General features: G+C 52.1%; 10 protein-coding genes across 10 annotated transcripts; 2 read left to right on the top strand and 8 right to left on the bottom strand.

The window, feature by feature from the left end:
• Positions 1 to 762: 762 nt before the first annotated feature.
• PtrM4_107900 (uncharacterized protein) lies at positions 763 to 1,788 on the top strand (the record flags this gene model as incomplete). The annotated part of the gene is made up of 2 exons (XM_001935966.1): positions 763 to 1,426; positions 1,487 to 1,788. The coding sequence occupies 2 exons, from the start codon at positions 763 to 765 to the stop codon at positions 1,786 to 1,788; spliced, it is 966 nt and encodes a 321-aa protein (XP_001936001.1).
• A 1,017-nt stretch (positions 1,789 to 2,805) lies between these two features.
• PtrM4_107890 (Herpes-capsid multi-domain protein) lies at positions 2,806 to 3,055 on the bottom strand (the record flags this gene model as incomplete). The annotated part of the gene is made up of 2 exons (XM_001935967.2): positions 2,806 to 2,967; positions 3,023 to 3,055. 2 exons carry the CDS (start codon positions 3,053 to 3,055, stop codon positions 2,806 to 2,808), a joined length of 195 nt encoding a protein of 64 aa, XP_001936002.1.
• Positions 3,056 to 4,740: 1,685 nt separating this feature from the next.
• On the bottom strand, positions 4,741 to 7,554 carry PtrM4_107880 (putative transient receptor potential ion channel protein; the record flags this gene model as incomplete). The annotated part of the gene is made up of 2 exons (XM_066107778.1): positions 4,741 to 7,126; positions 7,172 to 7,554. 2 exons carry the CDS (start codon positions 7,552 to 7,554, stop codon positions 4,741 to 4,743), a joined length of 2,769 nt encoding a protein of 922 aa, XP_065962227.1.
• A 1,122-nt stretch (positions 7,555 to 8,676) lies between these two features.
• PtrM4_107870 (uncharacterized protein) lies at positions 8,677 to 9,394 on the bottom strand (the record flags this gene model as incomplete). The annotated part of the gene is made up of 2 exons (XM_001935969.1): positions 8,677 to 9,261; positions 9,314 to 9,394. 2 exons carry the CDS (start codon positions 9,392 to 9,394, stop codon positions 8,677 to 8,679), a joined length of 666 nt encoding a protein of 221 aa, XP_001936004.1.
• A 725-nt stretch (positions 9,395 to 10,119) lies between these two features.
• On the bottom strand, positions 10,120 to 10,797 carry PtrM4_107860 (Tymo-45kd-70kd multi-domain protein; the record flags this gene model as incomplete). The annotated part of the gene is made up of 2 exons (XM_001935970.2): positions 10,120 to 10,282; positions 10,355 to 10,797. 2 exons carry the CDS (start codon positions 10,795 to 10,797, stop codon positions 10,120 to 10,122), a joined length of 606 nt encoding a protein of 201 aa, XP_001936005.1.
• A 929-nt stretch (positions 10,798 to 11,726) lies between these two features.
• On the bottom strand, positions 11,727 to 12,029 carry PtrM4_107850 (uncharacterized protein; the record flags this gene model as incomplete). Its single annotated transcript, XM_066107777.1, has 1 exon — positions 11,727 to 12,029. One exon carries the CDS (start codon positions 12,027 to 12,029, stop codon positions 11,727 to 11,729), a length of 303 nt encoding a protein of 100 aa, XP_065962226.1.
• Positions 12,030 to 12,155: 126 nt separating this feature from the next.
• On the bottom strand, positions 12,156 to 14,882 carry PtrM4_107840 (Smc, Chromosome segregation ATPase; the record flags this gene model as incomplete). Its single annotated transcript, XM_001935971.2, has 1 exon — positions 12,156 to 14,882. One exon carries the CDS (start codon positions 14,880 to 14,882, stop codon positions 12,156 to 12,158), a length of 2,727 nt encoding a protein of 908 aa, XP_001936006.2.
• A 717-nt stretch (positions 14,883 to 15,599) lies between these two features.
• Positions 15,600 to 17,723, bottom strand: PtrM4_107830 (SPS1, Serine/threonine protein kinase; the record flags this gene model as incomplete). The annotated part of the gene is made up of 4 exons (XM_001935972.1): positions 15,600 to 15,700; positions 15,748 to 16,627; positions 16,688 to 17,112; positions 17,162 to 17,723. 4 exons carry the CDS (start codon positions 17,721 to 17,723, stop codon positions 15,600 to 15,602), a joined length of 1,968 nt encoding a protein of 655 aa, XP_001936007.1.
• Positions 17,724 to 18,320: 597 nt separating this feature from the next.
• Positions 18,321 to 19,088, bottom strand: PtrM4_107820 (uncharacterized protein; the record flags this gene model as incomplete). The annotated part of the gene is made up of 3 exons (XM_066107776.1): positions 18,321 to 18,542; positions 18,595 to 18,896; positions 18,941 to 19,088. The coding sequence occupies 3 exons, from the start codon at positions 19,086 to 19,088 to the stop codon at positions 18,321 to 18,323; spliced, it is 672 nt and encodes a 223-aa protein (XP_065962225.1).
• A 2,050-nt stretch (positions 19,089 to 21,138) lies between these two features.
• Positions 21,139 to 22,832, top strand: PtrM4_107810 (Lyase-1 multi-domain protein; the record flags this gene model as incomplete). Its single annotated transcript, XM_001935974.2, has 3 exons — positions 21,139 to 21,520; positions 21,569 to 22,586; positions 22,637 to 22,832. The coding sequence occupies 3 exons, from the start codon at positions 21,139 to 21,141 to the stop codon at positions 22,830 to 22,832; spliced, it is 1,596 nt and encodes a 531-aa protein (XP_001936009.1).
• Between the last annotated feature and the right edge of the window lie 155 nt (positions 22,833 to 22,987).

Raw genomic sequence — 22,987 nt, 5'->3', positions numbered from 1 at the left:
TGGCATTGTACGATTCGGTTATTGCCTCCGTCGTTTTCTTGGTGCAAGGTCGTATCGTGCAACAGATACTTCTGCACTCGCAACAGCAAATTGCTAGTTTGTTAGAGTAGTCGTAGCTACACATAAAGAGCGGTGAAGAAGTGCACTGTCTGATGCTAAGGAACATTGACGTGGACTGTGATGTAAACCAGGGTTATGGAATTCGGTGTAGTGTTACGGGACTTGCTAGATAGTAGAGATAGCCTGAAAAATGATGCTGCTAATAAGTGTATGTTCGATCAACTAGTGCTGGCAATGCAGATGACTGTACATTGCACTTTTTGATATTTTAGATACGAAGAAGCCCGAAGATATGGGAGGAATGGTGCTTAATAATTATGTTCCCTACATGATTCACAGAATATATAGCGAATTCCATGTCGATATATGACTCTAGATATGCGTTGGCCTCCAATATGTAGCAAATTCGAGTGTCATGACAGCCAGACTAGGTATTTCAAAGATTTCCGGTAATGTGAAAAATAGTGTTCTTTGATTGGGAATAAGAGTGAAAGATGCGTGGGATCATTATCTCGTGATATCCATGTCTGTAGCGACAACACGAAGTCGTCCAGATGCTCTCAAAAGAACCTCCCAACGCCAAGACGCTAACAGACAACCTCGGTGAAGTGATCCCTGCCAGCTCCAAAGCTCTCCGCAAATCCCCATGCCACCAAGCCTCGAGTTTTTCCAATTGCGTCGCCCACAGGCCACAACACCGCCATGTCTCGAGCGCGCATAATCGTTAATCGCACACGCTTCGCAACCCACATCCACCGTCCCGCTCGCCAATCGTTCCGATCTACTCACCACCATGCGCAACACACCGAGCTGCCCCTCCCCCTCCAATCCCGCATGCGCTGGTCCTACCTTTGGTACGCCAGTATCTTCGCTCTGGGAATAGCAACCGGCCTCGGTGCGCGACACTTTGCCGCACCGCTTGGCCTCCCCGGGCCCGGATCGCGAGAAGACACGATAATTCTCGAATCTCTCGGCCAGGACATTGACAATCTGGATATTGTCAAATCTCTGCGCTCGCAGTCCTACAATCAAAATACAGATGCTTCACTTCGCTCAGGGCCCGGATTGACTTCTGGTCCGGGGTCAAGTAGCAGAAAGATATCCGCATACAAGGATTGGATGGAGGTGGATGTAAATTTTGATCAGGAAGGAGATGGGAAGAATAGTATTATGGGGGTAATGAGTGGAACGCGAGGGTTTGGGGTGCAAAGGGCGTTTTGGAATGCGCAGACGAGGGAGATGGTGGCTGTGGTGTGGATGGGAGGGGGCATGAGCGGATGGCCCGGTGTTGCACACGGAGGCGCTATAGCAACAGTCTTTGAAGAGATCATGGCGAGGATGGTTGCGGGCCCTGAGGGGACTGTCGGTATGTACAGCAAGCTCAGATTGGTGCCATCATTGCTGTTTTACTAACAAAATCCTATAGAGCCAGTCCACCGTCCATGCTCGCTCAGCCTAACCTACGCAAAACCCACATACAGCCTCGACTTCTACATCCTCCGCGCCCGTTTCTCGAAACCTAGATTGTCCCAGTCTGAACCCCCGCCTGAGCCAGAAGCGCAACCGACAAAGTCTTGGTTGGGTTGGTTGTCCCCACAAAAAGACCTTACTAAAAAGGCTAGCAGTGTTGGTAGCAAAGAGGAGGTGGTTGCGACACTAGAGAGTGTGTCTGGAGATCTATGTGTAAAGGCCAAGGGCGAATTCAACACGAGTAGTATCGCTGTTTGAACAGGTACTCTGTACTTCGCAGGAGGACAAGGCATGGAGGTAGGAATATAGTCTGATGGCGAGGAACGGACTACATTAGCGCAGAGGCTCAACCGACCTACGGGCCGTTGGCAACGTTGCCACTAGGTAGCCTGTATCGCAGGGTATAGCCTGGTATTGGCTGAAGAAGATATGACTGAGAAAGGAAGCCAGCGTGGACATGCATAAAATTGAACTTTGAGATAGCCTAGAATGAAGATAGTTCAATAGTGATGTCCTGATATGGGGTACATGATAATTGGTGGCCAAGATTCGGACTTTGTCATGCAAGGCTATGCGCGTCGACGTGTGCACATTGGCAATACATACATGATGGAAGCAGAATGTTCTAGCCCCGATACAGCGCTCGCGTAGTGTACCCATGTTTTTCTGGACATGTAGACAGAATCGAGTAAGCGGCATGCATGCGCATGAATAATCAATGAGTGAGTGCATGGGGCAGAATATCCGGTTTGCAACTACATGCAAGGAGACAAGGCAGTGGGGTAGAACATGGTGTGGCAGAAGTTACTTGACCAAACCACGTTTGTTGTCAGAGACAATGTCTGATAATGCGCCAACGTCACCAGTAGAGAATACGATATGCATGAGTATTAAAGTAGGTCCATTCAAAAGCTGGGGGTATCTATGCGCAGGTCGTGATCAAGAAAGCACCACATCGACGTGTGCACCATACTCAAGTCCTTGACCACGCCCTTTGCATCCATCTCTATCCGACATACAAAGCAAACAAGGGCATCGGTTGCCCAAACGCTCAAACTCCATGTCGTGCCATTACTACCACATGCACCACTGGGTATAATTCTGCTCGTCGACTTCCTCCGCTTTGGCGCTTACAGTCGGATACGAAGATGTTGCGGTTTGGGTTGTTTAATCTTCAATCCGAAAGTAGTCGCTCAAACGCGATGCCCGAATCTCCTCATGCGCCATTCTGACACACATGGCATGTCAGTTTGGCGTGAGAGAAACGGGCGCGCACTAGACTCTACTAGTATGCGTCTTCCTCCTGCCGCCGCCGCGTCCGCAGGTGAGGCAGCTGATGATGATGCCGAAGAGGGAGACGATGGCGTTGATGATTGCCTTGAGGCCAGCAGCGATGGCGTTGACAATGGCCATGATGCAGTTGCCGATGGTGCGGAACTGAGGAGCGTGTTAGTATCAGTTTGTTTGTGTAGAGGCAAAGGTGAATACATACGACCGACTTGATGCAAGATACTACAGCACCCATGATAGCGGTGTTGTTTGAGTGTGGGTGGTGTGGATGATGGGAAGCAAGCTCTGGGCTTTGCTGGATGCTGGGGGTGAAGGAAAAGTGGTCTGTAGGTTGGGATGCTTCGAGTGTAGAATGTAGCACAATAACAAACGATATTGGCAGCACTTATAAGCAAAGCAAACATAGGGCCTTTCCCTTGCACGACAGCTACGTCACAACGTCCGTGCCTGCCGTTGCTCCCTCACCTCATCTCAACGCGCTGCAAGCACGCGCCCTGTCGTCGCAAATTTCCGTCAAACTCATCCTGCAGCTGACTTGCCATGGGTCTACAAACAGCCAAGTCGCCAAAACGTCAGTGGGCAAGGCAGGTTTCGCTCGACAGCCCACCTGTTCTAGCAAAGATGGACAGTCGACGCGCTCAAAGCGGTGACGCAAGACAGGCACGCCCCCTGTCACTGCATGTGCCAAGTGGGCCTCGCGCCACAACCTTAAACATGGCGACGTCATTCCTAGTCCCGAATAGAGTAGCGATCGTAGTGTGCCGTGGCTGGGCCTATGCAAATCATCTCTCACCATCGCGGCTTTCCAGTCCGGTCCCTTGATAAGCCATATTGGGGTGGCAGCCTACTCAATCCTATGCGTCTGCGTCTGCATCCTCGTTATCGTGCCAACCACCGCCGCCTGCGCCCCTCCTTCTCCTCACTGTAGCCATCATGTCTCCGCACAATCCAAGGAGCCAGTCACCGTGACGTAGTCCTGTGGCTTTATCGAATCCTTGCAGCGCGGCTCCGGCATCCTCGTCGTCGTTTTTGCTGACGCTGATGATGTGACGCCACAGCAATCGAACATCACGAAATCTCCTCAAACAAGGCACGGCATGCATACAGCTTTTCGTATCCAACGTCTCACCACTCCCCAGCGCTGTCCCTCCTGCCGCATTGTGCAAAACCACAAACCGCCTGTCACTTGACATGGTATTTGGAAATGTCCATCTTTTCATTTGCCTCCCTTGGCCAACGTCCCGTAAACCTGCTCATTTCACCTAAGATTACGCCTCTCAAGCCTGTTGACCAATCCCGGTTTGATCGTTTAGATCAAGTGAAGGGACTTCCTTGTCTGGTGTGGCTGGTGACGCCGTTGCTGTTCAGGAAGGGCCGCCCCTGTACCAATTTTCTTTCCGTGCCCTGCCGCGGAGTTTTGCGCAGGAGTGGGTCAGTCCACGTAACAACCAACCGAACCATACCATCACGTATGCACCAACCTCACAAAGCGTCCAAGGAAGAAAACTCTGACCAGCATGCCTTTGTTGATGGCCTCTTATCTACAATATGCTTTTTACTCATGTTTCGTAACCATACCATATCCAACTTCCCTAAATCAAGCCCCGAGATGTCTCCCGTTGCCAAGTCCAATGCAAATGTGACTAATCCCATGTCGCTGAAGAAGATGGAGGAGAAATTGCTACTTTCTTATCGCTCTCGGCCTGACCACTTGTTGGAGAAGACGATACCGCGGCAAAGTACAGATACAGATGGGCTGTGGACATTCGATGAACATGTCATCTCATCATCCGTTGGCCTAGTATCTTTGTTGCGTTAAGCTGGTCGAAGGCTGTTGCATGAGAATGTACTCGGGAATTACGTCTCTGCTGCTGTATAGCTGTCTCTTTTTGTCATAGCGCTGCCTTGACACTAGCTGTTTTACTTCATTTTGCGCGCCTCTGGCACCAAAGCTATTTCTTCTTCGCTAATTCTTGGTTGTAGCTGTTGTGTCGAGCTCGATCTTGAGATTGAAGTCAGCCTACTTGGTGCTCTTCTCTCTGGACTACCGATGTAGCCTTCGTCTGAGGGTGCCAAAGAGGAAAGACCTGGCGTGATGCATCGGCTGTTGTAGATACGAAAAGGGCTTGCATATCTTTCGCCGTTCTCCTGAACTTCACAACCAATGTTGACATGGGTCTCACTCAAGGCCCATTGACGTCCACGCTCCACTGATTCAGCGTAATCCTGCGTGCTCCAACTTGGGCGGTGTACGCGTGCCGCCCTAGGTAGACTGGAATAAGATGCTTGTGATTGAAGACTTCCTTTTCTGTTGCGTTGAATCGGTCCGTGTGGAGTCTCAATGGTACCTTGATCAGGCAGTAACAGCTGCGAGGCTGAGGGATCAGTATTGATCTCTTCCATGAACTCATCGTCTTCATCTTCGACTTTGGCCACCCGCTTTACCCGCTTCACTTCAAAATGTGGACGCTTCGGTGATTCCGGCATCGAATGTGCTGGAACCGGGCACGGTTGCCGTAGTGGAACATCTTGTGCGGCAAGACCCATTCGCTCAAAGTATTTCTCGCGGTTTGCGTTCCAACTCCTCGGTTTGATCTCTGCGCGGTTACGCAAGATGGACATATAGCTGGAGACAGCACCAACGACAATCAATACTATAAGCGCCAAGGTCAAAAGGCCTTGGATGACGATGATAACGATTCCAACCACCGTCGTTGGAATACGAGCGATGCCAAAGTGCGAGTCAAAAGTTGCAGAAAGTCCCACAGTTGCCACTTTACTGAAACCAAGAAGATACATGGCCAGTACGTTGAGACGTTGTCCTTCAAAAGGTCGGAGGATGATAAAGCTGAGAAAGGCAACAACCTCGACTGCCAGTAAACCGAAAACCTGCACCAAGGGCCGACTGGATGCGCCCGCGAGAAAACAGGCGCGGACAAACTCGTAAAATAGCCAGGCGACGAAGAACCACCAGCGAGTCCTTCTATAACGTGATGCAAGCCACCCAAATCGTATGATATAGTGCTCGTCTTCGTGGATGGACTCAACGTCCGCCATGGCATGTATTGTCCACCAAGGGACTGAACCGATATATTCCAGATCTTCTGAACGTGGAGTCTTGCTGTTCTTTGACATACTGAACCATGGAATAACCTTTAGAAGCCTTCTCCTCGCCATATTGATTCGGTCTGGCTCGGAGACGTACTTGCCAATACGAAGCCTAGAGAAGCATGCGTAGGCAGCAACACTCCCTACGCCAAATACAACAGCGAGGAAGACTATACAGGCCACTGCGACAGGCCCAGATAGAGCTAGGTAGGAAAATTGGAACATGGCCAGAAATGTCACCATGAAAAACCCAATGAAGACTGTGCGTAGTATGGTCGATGCAAGATAGCCCAGGTAATGACATCGGAACAAACCGAGTCGATCGCGTTTGACAACGCGCATAGCGCTCAAAACTTCGAGGGTGGCTTTGAGGGAAACTACACAGAAGGCGATGCTCCCAATCAAGATCAAAAGCCATAGTAGTCCAGTCATGAAAGCGTTGCTCGCTGGTATGCGCTGGGTCGCAAGTGTACCAGCGAATCCCGAGTAGTTGCCTGGAAGCGGTAAACCAGGCTTGACCGGCTGCCCATAGTACTTGAAGCCACTGAATGCATCGACGAGACGACGCTTTGACAGAGCAGCTTGCAGATTTAGGTCTTCTGGTCGAGCATCTCGCTTGTAAATCTGATGGCTATCGATGCCACCTCCGACATTGGGATTACTCTGGCCCGTCCCTGCAGCACCGACTTGAGACGTGTTCCCTTTGTTTGACCCAATAAAGTCGTTGATCGTGTTTTGCATCGGCTCGGAATAGATCATACCCCCTGCCCAGGCGTAATTACCCCAGAAGGCTACGAGAACGCTGGGCCAGTTCATCGAGACCGCCCCACTGTAGAAGATGTGATGCCAAACGGCAAAGACGACGGATACTGATAATGAATGGGCGTAATGCTTGCGCATCTCCGCAACTTCGGTTCCGTAGATGGCCGTAACAAAGGATGAGACGACGGCTATGGCCGTAAAGGCCCCCAGGGTAGAGCTTACAGCCACCTTCTGCTGGAAGGTAAAGCCGTTGGTGATCTGCGCAGCAAAACAGCCGATCTCTTTCTGCGTAGAATTTGAAAATAGCCGTAACACAGCTTGCCCTTCAAAATCGGGAATGCTCAACGCAATTGGTGGGATACCAGCGACGTCTTGCTGATTAATCGGTATGATCCCTGCAGCCTCAATCGTAACGCCAGCTTTCACAGGACAGGCACTAGTAACGTTAGATCTACACTAATGTATAGAAGGTGGTTCTTACCTCTCTATGTTGGCATTGCAGGGGTCAAAGGTAAGGTCGAATCGGCTCTCTCCGTACGCAAAGACACCGATATTCATCATTATATCCTCCTTTCTAAGTGCTGTCTCACCTTCCAAGTGAAAGATAATAGTCATATTGTCCTTGTAGTATGCTGCATCGAACCGCGTGACATTGATAGCACTTTCGCCAAGGCAGTCTCCGTAGTCGGCAGTGTATAGAGATGGCTGTCGGTCATCTCTGACTAGCCCGCGTACGCCGTCGATGGTTCCTACTACATATTCGACCCCATCTTCCTCAATTGAGTCTGCGATGGTGGTGCTGACGAGTAGCAGTAGCACTGGGTACAATGCCAAGAGTGAGGGGGCGCGCCATAGCATGCGCATGCTGGCCTGGAGATGTAGTTGCCGGGTTTGTGCACCTCGGTTGCCACAGCTCAGGGCTTTCCAGCCGCTTCTAGGCTTCAGTTACAGCAAACCGTATTCTTTGTGGAGTTGGATTCCGATGATGATCGCGTGGAGATGGAGGTGGATTCGATGGGAGCGACAGAGCCGTTGCCTATTGGTGGCACAGGAACCAAGAGTTGTGTTAAGTATCCAGAACGTAGTGCGCAAGATTAGAGACGTAGGGTTGCAAGCGGATGCAGCATTGCGCGACCACAGGCAACAGCAGCGCGAGAAGAGGTGAACGAGTGAGTGAGAGGTTGATGCAAAGTTGGAACACCAAGGAAAACGTCAAGTTAGTCTGCGCTGGCAGTTGTCAAGGGTGGTGGAGCAAGAGCCTGGGTACGTACAGGACTTGGGCAAGCGCAGCCCTAGCTGAACACAACTGACGCCATTGTACCTAGATAGCAATTGCATCATTAAAGGAAATTGTTCGATTCTCACGACACCTTATTCCATCACAACTGATAGCCTAGGATTAACCAGGTAATGAAATCGAGTATTTTGATATGCACATAGTAGAAGATGATAAGCTTTCTGCAGGAACGGGTATCTGCAACGGCTGCATTAGCGTCACATTAGCGCCGATCCCATCTCTGCACAGTGAATGTACCCACATAGAACGACTCTTCACCTTTTTCCGCCTCATTTAAAACTCTACAGCAAACAGCGGAATAGGACTGATAGTTACGTCACTCAGCCCCGCGACCTATCGAGAGCATGCTGAGTAAGCCCGGCAACTATTGCGAGATACAAGCAAAACCAGTTGCTAAACGCCAACATAACTATGCGTGAGATCAGACGCCAGAATGAGTATGGAAATGCGGCATGCGACTAAAGCTAACCTCAATTGATATCAAGACCAGAATTTTCGGGGAGGTTGGAAGCGAAAACTGGCAATACAGAACTTGGTATTGACAGCTGCTTACATTTCTAACAAGTTTTCTTACCCTCTTCTCCTCCTAGACAAAGTCAACCGATTCTCCTGAGGTCCTGCCAAGGAGTCATCCACAGCCCGACCCGAAAGCCAATTTCACCAGGAACTATACACGCCATCTTCACCGTTCATTCAGAGGTATCGCGTCTCGGCAAACTCATTCCATTCCTGCCTCTCTCCCAGGTCCTCCCCCTCCCCCAATCGCCCAGATCTCCATCGCCTTCGTCAAACTCTCCGTCGGTACCAGCATCCCACTCATCACCTCCATCCACACTACTCCGCTCACTTGCTTCTCCTTCTTCGACCACAATCTCAACCCTACTTTCTAACACCATGTTCTCCTTGCTCTCGCTGATGTTGGAGTCTTTGAGCTCCGTACCTCGTTCCACCTCTTCAATCGCTCGCTGAAGCGCACGTTCGTGGCGTTTATGGCGGAGGTACGTGTATTCGATGAGCAGGACAAAGACCAAGAGAAAGATGACGACTGAGGCGGTGATTATGCCTGCTTTTGCTGGGGTGCTCAGATCGCCTGAAGCAGGTGGTGGCTGTGGTACAGGGGCTGACGGAGCATATGTGATCTTGTCGGTCGGGTGATGGATAGATAAGTCTCCGGAGTTGGAAGTCGAGTTAGATCGCTCGGGTGTAGTGTTCGGCGACGCCGGTAGGTCCGCGACGACTGATGATGCGTTGTATGGGGTATGGGCAGCGGAAGTCTACCACTGCGATAAGTATCCAAACCACCCTTCTCAAATTTGAAGTACGTACGTCCAGACTCGTTATAAAATCTCTCTCAGCATTCCCAACCCCAATACCGTACACAGCCCACACACTACTCAGCAATGCCATGACTCTTATCAACATCAGGAAAGCCACCTTCATATCTTATCTTCAACCAAAGCGATGGAATAAGAAAGTTGAAGTCGAAGAATGAGAGACAAGAAAGCAACAGCAAGAAACAAAAAGGCGAGGGGAAACTAGTCGACTTAAGCCCTCTGATCATCTTGTAAACAAAAATTCACGAACACGACAGTCTCTGTACCCCTGCCGTAGCACTCGAAGACGCCAACTGTCTCAAAGAACATGTCATTTTCGCTGTCCGCCTCATTTACACGACACGACATATACTGCGCTGTGCTGCACCGCACACTGCAGATTGTGGGAGCTGGTGGTCGAGATAAGCTATGTGGTGTCCGAACAGCGTGGAAATATGCTTTCGTGATGTGTCTGCGTGCTATTGAACGCTTCTAAACCTGTGACGATGATGCTGTAGAAGGCTAAATACCGGAGAATAGTGGAGACATCAACACGCCTCTGCCGCTTCAGAAGTGTGCACCGCATATGCCGTGTCACCAGCCACCTTTCCTCAGCGGGGTAAGGCAAGTGAGGAGAGGAAGCCATTTGTTTCATTGTGGATATGTCTAAACTTCTATTATAAAAGAAAGCAGGAGCCGATTAATTATCGAATACCCTTTATTACAGTCTCCCTTATTAGCATGATGATCATTTTCGTCGTGGAAAAACACAACTAGTCTGTGCCCTGTCTCCGCCTAAAATATCACGACCGCGTCATTCTAACTGCCCTGGATGACCAACTCCTTCCTCACACTCAGATAACTGCCAATGTTGCATCTCAGCCCATCGAGTGGTGCGCCACCGAGACAGGTGAGGTAGCTACTGGGCTCCGAGGGGTCATTTGCGGTGATAGGTATGGAGCCAGTAAGTGTAGGTGTTTGACTGGTACATCAAAGTTAGCCATGCAAGGAATCGTAGCGTATAACAAGAAAAAGAAAACAAGCACAAACTTACCCTCTCCAAACACTCAACACAAAACTCAACTCCGGCCTCCTCTCACCCAAAGCTGTATACAAATCCATGCCAAACTCCACCTCATTTGCCTCCTCTTTCGCATCTGTAGACAACGACGTACATCCCATTCGTCCCTCAGGCAACGTCCCGTTCTCCCAACTCGCCATGCAGTTTACCTTCAGCGGCGCCACTGTCTCGGATGCTGCGGTAGAGTGGTCGGGAACCATGATGTCAAAATCGATGGTGGAATTGAACCGGAGGGATGGGGGCCAGGCGCCGCCAGGAAGACCGGTGGTAGGCGTCATCATGTGCATGGTGAGGCGGGGGATGCTCCATATTTCGACGGTGGCAGCAGCGGGGGAGGCTGTTGTTGGACGGGCATCTGCGGAGAGGGTGAAGAGGGAGAGGATAGGAAGGAGGAGGGCAGGGGCAAGAGATGGCATTGTTTGTTTGTTCGTATGGTCGGTTTGAGATTATAGGGAGCGAAGTTGTGGACTTTCCTTGACGGAGGTGGTGTTAATGAAGCAATAAAGTAAAAGTGAAGTAAGGTGCCATGTATGCTCCTTCCTTCCTTTCTATATATGTCCCTCAAATCCCTCACACCACAACATCAACCTTACCACATCCGTCATCTCCCTCATCCCAAATCAAGAATTTACGACACAAGGATGCCTATCAATGCTACCTTGCAAAGGAAACAGAAAAATAATGGGCTTGTATAATAGGGTTACCCATGTCTTTCCCATACATCTCACCTCATGGTACCCCCCAGCATGGCGGCGGGTAAAACAAATTAGCTCAGACAACCCAACCCCGAGCCGGTGAAGCCGTACCCATGTCACACTATGATCGTGTTCCTCCGTCAGCGAAATATTTGCTGATTTGCTGATTTGCTTACTCTTACTTACCCATGCGCGTGTGTAATTGAGCCCCGAGTTTGTCGTAATACCCGAATTAACGACATCGCGTGTTTGTTTGTCATCAATTGAAACCACCCCCACATATGCACGACACACACAGCCGGCATGGCCGTTATCGCCCACCCGTAGCACAAACAGAACTATACGACAATCTTCCGTCGCACACAACACGATACGCCAGAGGCGACCGTTACATGGCGTGCTAGCAAACTAGAGAAATAGGTTCGCGGGCGGGAAATACGGGTACCTCAATTTATTCCTCGCGCGAGCGAGCGCTATCGATAGTAGAAAGTTGCGTGAGGGTCGTACCACGCCAGACAAAGAAAAAGAAAACGTTCGCTGATGTGTAACCCAAAAACCGTAAAAATCGCCTGTCCACAACCTGTACGTAACCGCATCGTAATATAGATTTCCAGCGCCGCTGTCCCTCGTCATACTCACTTTTTCTCAACTTAAGAAACCCTTATCCTGGTCGTCAGCGCAACCTTGGCCATTTCACTCAAGTTCCAATCGCCCTGTAGCGTACTCGAGTCTGGGACATGCTCGCCAGAGTTGATGACATGAACTTTCATCTTAGGGTGGAACTTGAGGCCCGTCAGGAGCTTGGGTGTAACGAGAAAGTATTGACTTGTGCGCTCTTGGCAGGCAATGTCCACCATGCGCTCATGCACCATGCGTTCATTGCGCGGGTCCATGCCCTGGTTGATCTCGTCGACGACGCGGAAGGGGGATTGAGCAAGGTCTTGTAGCGCCATCAAGTAGAAGATTGTTGAAACGGCGCGCTCGCCACCGGACTGGCGGTGTGAGTTTAGGATACTCAGGGGTTCATTCTCGCTGTTGGGTTTGTTAATCGGGTTCGTATGTCAATGGAGTCAAGGAACTTACCGGAAGCGGACAGAGATCTGGACTGACCAGAGCTCAAACTCCTCTTGGTCCTTGTATACCTCGACTTCACCAGCACATCCGATCTGCTTGAAGTTATGTGCGAAAGCACAGCTAATCTTACGTATGAGAGCATCGAGTTCAGGCTCCCACTTCTGGCGGATATCGATGACCTTCTCCTTGATGTCTTCGAGATCGCCAGTTAAGTCGTGCAGTTTCGCTTCGGTCCTAGTAATTTCCTCTTTGCGCTTCTCGTAAGTCTCAATCACACCATGATTGCCTTCGGTCATCATGTTTAGCTGGATCTGGACAGAGTCGATCTCCTGTTCCAATTCCGCAATTGACTGCAGGTCGGTACTATACTGTTGTATGATTTCCTTTTCATGCTCGGGCCAGCCATTGATGTCCTGCTGTGCTTGGTCTCGGCGGCTGCGAAAATCCCTACGGAGCTGTTCATTCTGAATTTCAAGTGTTTTGATCTCGTGTTCTTTGGTCCTCAGTTTCTGTAAGATTTCGCTGTTCTCACGCTCCAAAGCACGAATCTCCGACTTGGCTTCGACGAACCGTATTTCAGCCTCAATGAGCGACTCGTTGAACATACGCATGTGCGTTACAGTTCTGGCATATTCGAGAGTCTGAGTGGCGATGCGCAGTGATGTAGCACGGATTTTCGCCTTTATCGCTCGGACGCGATTGGTAATTTGCGCATCTTGTGCCATGTTATTGTCTAACCGAGTTTGTTCTGTGGCAATCTTTTCGGGGAGAGCTGCCCATTTGGCCAGTTCTTGTTTCATCTCATCCTGCTCCTTCTGTATTTGTTCCTTCTCTCTGTTGAGCGCTTCAATTTCTTCCCTGAGTGTCTTGATTTCCTGACCGAGGTCGGTATGCTGCTTACGCAATTCATCCTTCTCCTTCTTGAGTTCATTGAGCTGTTCATTGAGCTGCCGCATTTCATCCGTATTGGCTGGTAGGTCAATAAACCATTGCGCAACCCCCAGTTTCGTGACGGACGTTGAAGACTGATTGTATTCTCTACGTGTGGTAACGCGATAGGTATGCGCGCCACTGACCCAGGTACGGATCAAGCTGTTCGACACAGCATCGTGTTGCTCATCAGAGATTGGCGTCGCAGCATACGCTATCTGATGGAGGTTCCTATTGTCGCAAAGCATGGCTAGAACAGCGTCAGGCCCTTGGATATATTGTCGAATATAACCTTCAAATCCGTAACTGGACAGGTCTGATTCTGCGACTGGCGATTTGTATGCGTCGAGAGACTTTGGGGAGGTTCGAAGATGGATGTCGTGGAGTCCTAGGCCCTGTTTTTGTCGATTATCTCGCTTGTTCAGCAGGCAAGTCGATAGGAGCCGCTGATCGTCGTTGTTGGTACAAGTTATTGCAACGACATCGCCTTTCCTTAACTGGCTTTCCACAGCCTGGGCGTATCTATTGTCTGGAATCGAGCATGTTAATATCGGCGGCCCATACACTTCGCCTTTGAGTCCCAGGGTATCTCTGTTCTCCTGAATCCATGCCCAGGCCGTTGCTGTATCATAAGAAATCTTCTTTAGAAGATTGGTTTGTTTTCCGCTCTGAGTGCTCAGCTCTGTTTGCCGTTTCGTGATGCTGTTTTGCACCTCGTTGAGACCTGTATTGCGAGACACTAATGATTTTCTTGCTGCGTCCTTGTCCGTGATTTCGTTGTTTCTGGCCGATATATGAGCCCGGATATCCGCCTTGCGTCGCTCGTAGGAATCGGCGTTATATTGGGGGGCATCTTTATGGCGCTCCCTTTCTAGCTTGTTGATTTCGGCAGTTATACGGGCAATTTCCTTTTTGCGATTCTTCATTGCGTTTACCTCAGCTGTGATGTTGCTTTCAAAGTCAATAGCCTTCTCCTTGTCTGCTTCAATGGCTGCCATGAGATTGTCGGCTTTCCTTTTGATCTCGTCGACTCGGTTCTTGCGAAGCCTCACCACTCTTTCAATATCGCTCTGGTATGATTGCATCTCTGCCTGGGCTTGACGTGCTGGCTCGACGTCGACCTTGATCTCATCAAGCTCTAGCCTGGCCACTCGGAGGTTTTCCTTGAGCTGCTCGATCTCTTTCCTGCACAACCTGAGCTCGATGACAGGTTGAGCTTTGCGCAAGCAGTTGAGCTTTGTTTGGATTTCTTGGCGCTCCCTGATGCGGTCCACATCACCCTGTGCTGCAGTTTGCACCCTCATCAGTGCCTCAAGATGTTTCTCCTCATTCTGCCGCTTCGTCTCCAAGTTCCGTTCGTCTTTCCGCAGGGCTTTGAGTTTGTCGTGCCACTCTACCATGTACGGTGGCGCTGCAGCACGTTGTGTTTCTCGCAAGCGTTCGACATCGGTCATTCTTGCAAATTCTACTACACGATCTTGGGGCAAGAACTGGCACAAGTTGTCGATCTGAATCGAGTATGTTTTCGCCAGCTCGATGACTTCCTTTTGGGTGGAGCGCGCGCCGTTGAGAAACCAACGTGATTGGTTGTCTTCCTTGCGAATGGTACGTGTGATGATATGGTTCTGGTCCTTGCCCGGACCCGCGGCGAGCTCGATTTCGATGGTAGCCATTGCAGCACCATGCTTCACATACTCTCCCACTTGCTTGGCCCTCCCCAGATGCTCGCTGCCCCATCCGAGCCCCAGACAGATTGCGCAGACAAGCGTGCTCTTGCCTGTTCCGTTCGGGCCGATGACCATGTTCAGGCTGGGTCCTAGGTGGAACTCGGCAGCCGTGTATGTGACAAAATTGGTGAGCTTCACTCTCACAAGCGACCCGGGCTGGAAGGCGTCTTGGCCGTGTGCGATTGAGTTGTTGGTGCCGCCGTTTTGCGTGTGCGCGGGGGTCGCGGACGCGTCCCCATCATGGCGGGCGCGTTTACTGGCCGAGGATGCAGACGAGTGATCTGACTGCTCGCTCTCGTCATCGTCGCTGACTGCTAGAGATGTCCGCTTTCGCCCTCTGTGGACAATACCGGGCATTGTTGTTGTTCTTGTTGTAGTTGAGCATTCGACAGACGGAGGGGATGAATGGGATCCGTGGACGGGAACTAGCGACTAGCGGCCACGCAGCGCGTCCGTGCACACCACTTTGCAACGCGGTCAGGTGAGAGCGTGTTCTCATCGAAAAGGTCCAAGCTCGGTCCAAGCTATGATATCATATTCTCGTGTATTCATTGTCTACTAATACACGACTTCTCGAATGCATGCAACGCACCCTGCCGCCAAACAAACTATGCTTGGTCCAAAATGAACTTCAACTCTGCCAAAAGATGCCATCCTTCATGACGTGCCGCAGATGCACATCGGTCATTTGCTTCAAATATGGCCCACTCAAGGGAGTACGAAGGAGATAAAAGCGCCAATGCAACCAGTGCTGACCCACACAACGAAACTGTCGACCCTTTAGTTGTCGTCCTAGAATATAGTGCCAAAATTCTCATCCACCATGGGAAGCGGCTTTCTGGGGCTTGCTGGCTTGCCATTCTCTTCCGTTGTCTTCTTGTGCCGGAATGTAACTGCGATTTTGTTAGCATGAGGCAGCATGACACGGGACAATACTTACACCCGACAAAGAGGCCCTTGCCCATCTGGACGTTGCGATCTTGCATAGCCTCCAAGGCTGCCTGCTTCTCATGCACCTCCTTGTATTTCGCCATGTCGGCTTCGTTACCAAAATCATCAAAGTACCCAGCGTCCGTCTCGCTGTCCAGCTCTGGTACAAACGGCGCTTTCTGCTCTCTCAGCTTCGCCCAGTCAACTTCGGCAAAGTACTGGTGGGCATGGATCTCAGAGATGTTGCGGAAGCGGGTCGATTTGGAGGCAACTAGTCGTATGATGAGGTCCCAAGTGCGTTTGGAGAGAAAATATGACGGGTCTTCGTAGACGGGTTTGCGCAGCACCTTCTTCCATTGCTTCAGGTTCTGCCACGTCTCATCAACTGTGGCACCGGCAAAGGGTGGGTAGCCAGCCAAGGCCTCGAAGAGCATGCACCCTAAGCTCCAGTAATCCACGGTGAAGTCGTACTCGTCGCCCTTTAGCACTTCTGGAGCCATGTAGTCCGGGCTTCCAACGATGCTTTTGGCGTAGTTGACATCTCGTTCACGAAGAGAGCGGTAGTTGTCCCTTCGCTGTGCTGCTGATCGCTCCTCGATAGGTCGACCGAACGGAGCAATAACATCGCTCACTGACTCAAGCTTGATGCGCATCGATTCGATCTTGGAGGGTGCGAGAATACCGGCTGCAAGACCAAAATCTGTCAACTTGACGTGGCCAGTGCTGTCGATCAAGAAGTTCTCGGGCTTCAGATCGCGATGAATGTAGCCCAGCTGATGTAGTGAATCGATGCATGAGAACATCTCGGCAATGTAGAAGCGCGCATGTCGGTTGTGCAGGACACCCGTGTTGTTGAGCAAGGTTCGGAAGTCACCTCCTGGGACGTATTCCTAGCAAGTGTTAGTCCATCTGTCCACGCCCTGCAATGTCTTCTCTACGCAACGACTCACCATGGCAAGATAGATACTCTTGTCGTCTTGGAAGGCGTAGAGCAGTCGCACCAACCACTCGCTCTTAGCACTGGTCAGGATGTCGCGCTCCGTCAAGACGTGTCGGACCTCGTCCAGCTTGAAGAGCAGCTTCTTGCTCATGACTTTCAAGGCGCAGACCTCGCGTGTGTCCTTCTTCTGGGCCAGGTACACTTGTCCATAACCTCCCTGGCCGACTTGTGTGAGGATCTGGAAGTCACCCTGCCTTAATCGGGTGCGACGCTTGCGTAGGTTTGCGCGCTCGCGGCCGAGGTACTGTGTGAGCGCATCGCTGTACTCTTGCTCGGGTGTCTCGGGCGGTAGAGGGTTCTGGGCCTTGAATTGAGTGAGGCGAGACTGGCGGGTGTGCACGTAGGTAAGGAGGTCGTAGTAGTAATCGAGGAAGTCTGTAAGACGTGTTAGCCCGGGCTCGACATTAGGATGCGCGCGTCATACACAGCTGCGTGACATTCGCAAGTCGCTTTACTGCCGGCTTGCGCGCCTTCTCCAGATCTTCGGGCGAGAGCCGCTGAGGGCCGTTCAGGTAGCGTGTCGACTGGTCTGCCCCGCGCGTGCGGTATGGCTCCTGCCGCGACTGTGCTGCTTGTGTGAGATAGCTCGGCTCCTTTTGCACGCCCGGGCGTCCGCTGGGCGGCGTGTTTTCCTGGTTCGACTTGCGCGTAGGGCTGCCCGGTGTGATGCTGGTGGAATCGTGTGGATTGTGGTCTGCGTCATCACCACCGCCCAACTTCAGCTTGTTGGGCGATGTTGGTGACCCTGGCTTGGGCTTGGAAGGCGAACCAACCGTGGGCAGCAGTCTCATGGCATTTTCAAACACATGCGGCAGATCGAATGCGCCCGGTGGCTGGTGGTGTTTGCTGGGGCTGCCCTGGGGTGTCTGCTGCGGGCTCATGAAGGCCTCGGCGGGCGTTCCTGGCCGATCCATGCTGTTGTCGCGAGTGTGGAGTCGTGGTGGTGGATCAGGGAGCTTGAAGCTGTCTCGGCCGGTGCTGGCCATGGTGTCGTGACGGGTCTCGATGGTGACGCAGAAAGGGCGACTGCGGGCAGACAATCAGGTATACGGCAGATGGGCGGGCGGGCAGCTGTCGCCGCGAGCGAGGGAAGGAGCGATGCAAGTGTCGCAGAAGGGATGTATAAGCACGAGCACACGGAATTGTGTCTACCAAGGTAGATTGGCTTGCAGGCGGCGCGCAACAAGCACTGTAACGTGTAGATTGTAGATTGCAGATGTCTCAGGGTGGTGTTGATGGTGGGGTGCGTGTTTTGGGTCAAGTGTGCTCCGGGCAACCATCTGGATTCCGTATACCCTGCAAGTGGGCCCCATCATTGATCGACATCAAGGTCTAAGAATGCCATCTGCCATACCATGCCTACGCCACCTGACATCCGACCGACTTGGATACTGCTGTGTCTACCAGGTATATTATTATCATCTTCATGCTCGAAAAGTCCTGTCTACAAAAAGACAAGTGTGTATCCAAGCACCCTTGGTGCACATGTTCCCAAAGACGCCATGCCCCCATGCTAAACAATGATATCATAGCTCCTCACAAGCGCCCTTCCAGCCTCGTCAGCCCCAAAACCAAAATAGCACCTACACATCCATATCGACCATGTCGCCCATGTTGCCTCGAATGCCACCAACCAATAGCTGTTGGCGCGTAAGCAACGTCTCGCGAGCCACGAGGTCCGCAAATGCTTGACCGTGGCGAGGAAAGTCATGCATCATGCTGTACATGTGTCGCGGCGCCTCAATGAGCTGCTTCCTACACATGGGGCAAGTGACTTTGTTTTTGTGTCTTCTGCATGTATCAAACTAGGTTGGCTTTAGCAAGCAATCGACATACTGTCACCGCACTGTCACTCACCCACTCAAACATGCAGAACTCTCCAAACGAGTGCCCGCACGACAGCACAATGGCTATTTCTTCTTCTTCTGTTGGCGCTACATGTGTAGCCGAGTAATCCTTCTGGCAAATGTCACAGGCTTTGGACGCCTCCTCTGGGAGCTCGCTTGGCAGACGCCGCGCGAGTCCATCTTTGAGCTCCTGCAGCTGCCGCGGCGTGGCAATGTTGGGATCCACATACGGGCGGTCTGCGATTCGTGGTCGCACCTCTCTTTGCCGGTGCCTCACACGATTCAATGGTGGTGCGCGCGCGGCCGCCTCTTCTGCGTCAGACGACGTGCTCGAATGTGAGAGGTCGCGTGAATACCCCTCGAAATTCCGACGATGCGAAGTCCGTGGGGAGATGCTACGGTCTGAGCGGCGTCCTTGGACTTCACCTGACATCCAAGGACGGGGTCCTGACCTGGGGTATGTTTGCTCACTCGCTTGGCCATGCTCTTGAAGGGGTCTAGCATGTTGGCTTCGGGCACCCGGTGCTGACATCTGGAACGCTTCATAAGAGCCTCGCATATTTTCTGCGTTAGGACTGCGTGCGAGCGAACCCCCACTCGGCCTGTGCTCATGACGGCGTCGGGGATAGGGTGGATTCCCAGCGTTGGAGGATCCAGACATTTGGTGGCTGTGAAATGAAGTCCCTGGTGGAGATGATAGCTGATGGCCTTGCATCATGTTGGCGTGGTTGAAGAGGCTGTGATCAGGTTGCAACTGATCGGATCCGTTCCAGGCTGGCGGCGGTCTTGGAGGGCCTGCGGCCTGATATGGGTAAAATTGGTGGTGATAGAACAGATGGTGGCTCCCCACGGGAGGATAAGGAGAAAGCCCATGTGGCCGGTCGCTACTTGAGTAATTCTGTACATTGTGCATCTGAGACATTGCCGGGTTGCTGGTGGGCATGTATGGGGCACCATATAGAGGGGGGAGTTGCTGTTGGAAGGGTGCATGTGCGGAGAGAAGCGGGGCAGTCAGCTCTGCACCTTGAGTCCCCGGACCTGTCGAGTGCAAGTAATGAGCCCATGAAGCCGCGCCATAGTCGGGCTCAGCCATGCGAGCTTTGTTTGTGGACGAGATGCGGCGTTCTGTGGCAAGCCAATCTGGGAGGCTTGTGTGGCTTGTGTGGAATACCTGGGTCGAGGGTGGACGTGGCAGTGGAGGTTATGAGGAACAGAGTAGACACTGGTGTAAATGGACGGCCGTCTTGGATTGAGGTAGTCGTAGTGGTTGGGTAGAGAGCTTCAGAGCAGAAGGCTCGATGAGCGTCATGGAAGCCTTATCTACAGCTTAGCAAGTACGTGCGGTCCAGTTGGTGTCGGTGCTTCGCAAGTGGAGCAGCTTGGTCGAGTGAAGGCGTCGAGACACAGTCAGCGGTTGCAAAAGAACAATAGGCAACAGAGCCGAGTAAGAGTGATTGTTGAGGCTGGGAACAGAGCAGTAAGTGAAGATGAGGGGTCGTTAGCTCGATGTTACGTTGGCACGCTCAAGGGCGAGAGCGCAGCATGGATGGAAAGAACGGTGGAGACAGATCAGGTGCTCTCCGACTTGACTCGCTACGTTAATCTAAACATGGGAGACGGAAGGCGCAGGGCACACGGCTCGAGGCGTCACGCTGCGACGCATTACTAAAGTTGCTTGTTTGCTCGCCCCCGCGGCTCTACTAATACATCAGTACATCCGTAGGCTCTGCAGCGTGCCTCAGCATTGTCCAATAAACCCGGCCCTCACCCGAGCCGAGGGCGGCGATGCAGACGGGACATATAGCGGAAAAGAGACCTTGGGCACGAGGTGTGTTTCACTCAGCAGGGTGTGCCCGATAATGCCGAAGTTTGATCGGTAACTATTGACTATGCAGACGTTCCGCTAGGCTGGCTGGGACATGCCGACGACAAGTCTGTAAGCAGGGTGATGCTCACAAAGGTGCAAATCGGCGAGAACTGGGAACTGGGAAGATGGGAACAGTGGCTGGCCAGGGCGGTGGAACTTTGCGAACCGCCGCATGCACGCAGACAAAGAATCCAACGCTTGACGTTGCATGCGGGAGTCATTCTAGGGCTAATGCTGAGGGGTTGGCGCCGAGATGAGGAGTCTTGAGAGACACATCATGTAGAAACGAGGAACATGAACGGACAAGACTGCTTTTGGTGGCGAGGATGAAGGGATGGCCTTGTAGCAATCTACTGGTAGTAACAAGAACACAATCTGCTCGCACTCGCTTGATGGCATGCGGCGCACATTCCATGTTCCGGATCAAGTCTTGGCGCTGTGCACGTCACGTGCAGCCCGAATGACGCGGGAAAGATCGGAACTGAGTCCGGCCGTCGCCCGCGAAGTCTGAGAGCTCCGTGTGTCTGTGTGTCTGTGTGTCTGCGACAGATTTACCTGGAGCTTCAAACGTAGTGGGCAATTGTTCCTCTAGTCTACATTCAGCCTCGATTGAAGCCATCCATCAGCCAATCCGGCATCTAGTCATTCACCCTCAACTTATTCTGCCCCCCACCACTGGCTGCTACCATGTTCCGAAGCGCAACCAAGCTGCGGGCTGCCGAGGCTGGAGCATTGCGATCACTCGCATATGCAAAGGCCAACCCCTCATTCTGCTGTGCCCGCAGTGCCCGTCCGCTTTCCAACGCCCGGTACACGCCATTGAAGACACAGGCCGCGTTCCAGCGCCGCCAATTCAGCTTCACCAGCAGCATGGCCAACACACGAACCGAGAGCGATGCCTTTGGCGAAATCCAGGTGGCCTCTGACAAGTACTGGGGCGCCCAGACGGAGCGCTCGCTGGAGAACTTCAAGATAAATCAGCCCCAGGACCGCATGCCGCCGCCAATCGTGCGTGCCTTTGGTATCCTCAAGGGCGCCGCTGCGACTGTCAACATGAAGTTTGGGCTGGGTATGCCATGTTCAATCAGTACGAAGCCACACTGCTAATGCCATGCAGACCCAAAGCTTGGAAAGGCTATCCAGCAGGCGGCCGACGAGGTTGCCTCGCTCAAGCTCATCGATCACTTCCCGCTCGTTGTCTGGCAGACTGGCTCTGGCACCCAGTCCAACATGAACGCGAACGAAGTCATCTCCAACCGCGCCATTGAGATCCTCGGTGGCACCATGGGCACCAAGAAGCCTGTTCATCCCAACGACCACGTCAACATGTCCGCCTCCTCCAACGACACCTTCCCCACCGTCATGCACATTGCCGCCGTCCTCGACTTTGAGGAGTCGCTCCTCCCCGCCCTCACCAGCTTACGGGATGCTCTGAAGAAGAAGTCTGAGCAATGGGAGAGCTTGATCAAGATTGGCAGGACACATTTGCAGGATGCCACACCTCTGACCCTGGGTCAGGAGTTCTCTGGCTATGTGGCGCAGCTGGACTTTGGCATTGAGCGCATAAAGACATGCCTGCCACGCCTGAAGATGTTGGCACAGGGAGGAACTGCTGTCGGAACCGGCATCAACACATTCAAGGGCTTTGCCGAGGATATCGCTTCTGAAGTCAGCAAGATGACTGGCAAGGACTTTGTTACCGCACCAAACAAGTTCGAAGCGCTCGCTGCCCACGACGCCATTGTGGAGGCTCACGGCCAGCTCAACACCCTCGCTACCTCTCTTTTCAAGATTGCCCAAGATATACGTTTCCTCGGCTCCGGCCCACGATGCGGTCTCGGAGAGCTCAAGCTACCTGAGAACGAGCCGGGTTCCTCTATCATGCCTGGAAAGGTTAACCCCACCCAATGCGAGTCTCTGACCATGGTTTGCGCTCAGGTTTTTGGTAACCACGTAGCCACCACCTTTGCCGGATCGCAGGGTAACTTTGAGCTGAACGTGTTCAAGCCCGTCATGATCCGCAACCTGCTCCACAGCTCTCGTCTGCTCGCGGACGGCATGAGGAGCTTCGAGAAGAACCTGGTTGCCGGTCTAGAGGCGGATGAGAAGCGTATCAGCTCCATCATGAGCGAAAGGTCAGTCACCCAATTCATGTTTGGCTATAACTATTGCTAACTTGACCTAGTCTCATGCTTGTCACCTGCCTAAACCCCATCATCGGTTACGACGCTGCCAGCAAGACCGCGAAGCACGCACACAAGAACGGCCTTACGCTCAAGGAAGCAGCGCTCAAGCTCGAGGTCATCAGCGAAGCAGACTTTGACAAGTACGTCCGACCGGAGCTGATGGTCAACCCTTCAGAATACAAGCCCAAGAAATAGAGACTCTCGGGGTAGTGTACATGGATGATAGAAAAAAGAATGCAAGTTATACTTTTATGGGCGTTCTATGAAGCGAGCGCTCCCTTTTCTTCACGGTATGCTAGTTTTGCAATGACGCGGCGTGTGTGTGAATACAGTGATGGCCATGATGGAAC

The sequence above is a fragment of the Pyrenophora tritici-repentis genome, chromosome 5 (assembly GCF_003171515.1).
Source record: "Pyrenophora tritici-repentis strain M4 chromosome 5, whole genome shotgun sequence".
NCBI classification, from domain to species: Eukaryota; Fungi; Ascomycota; class Dothideomycetes; order Pleosporales; family Pleosporaceae; genus Pyrenophora; species Pyrenophora tritici-repentis.
The sequence above is the reverse complement of the archived record's forward strand: the minus strand, read 5'-3'. Positions and strand labels throughout refer to the sequence as shown.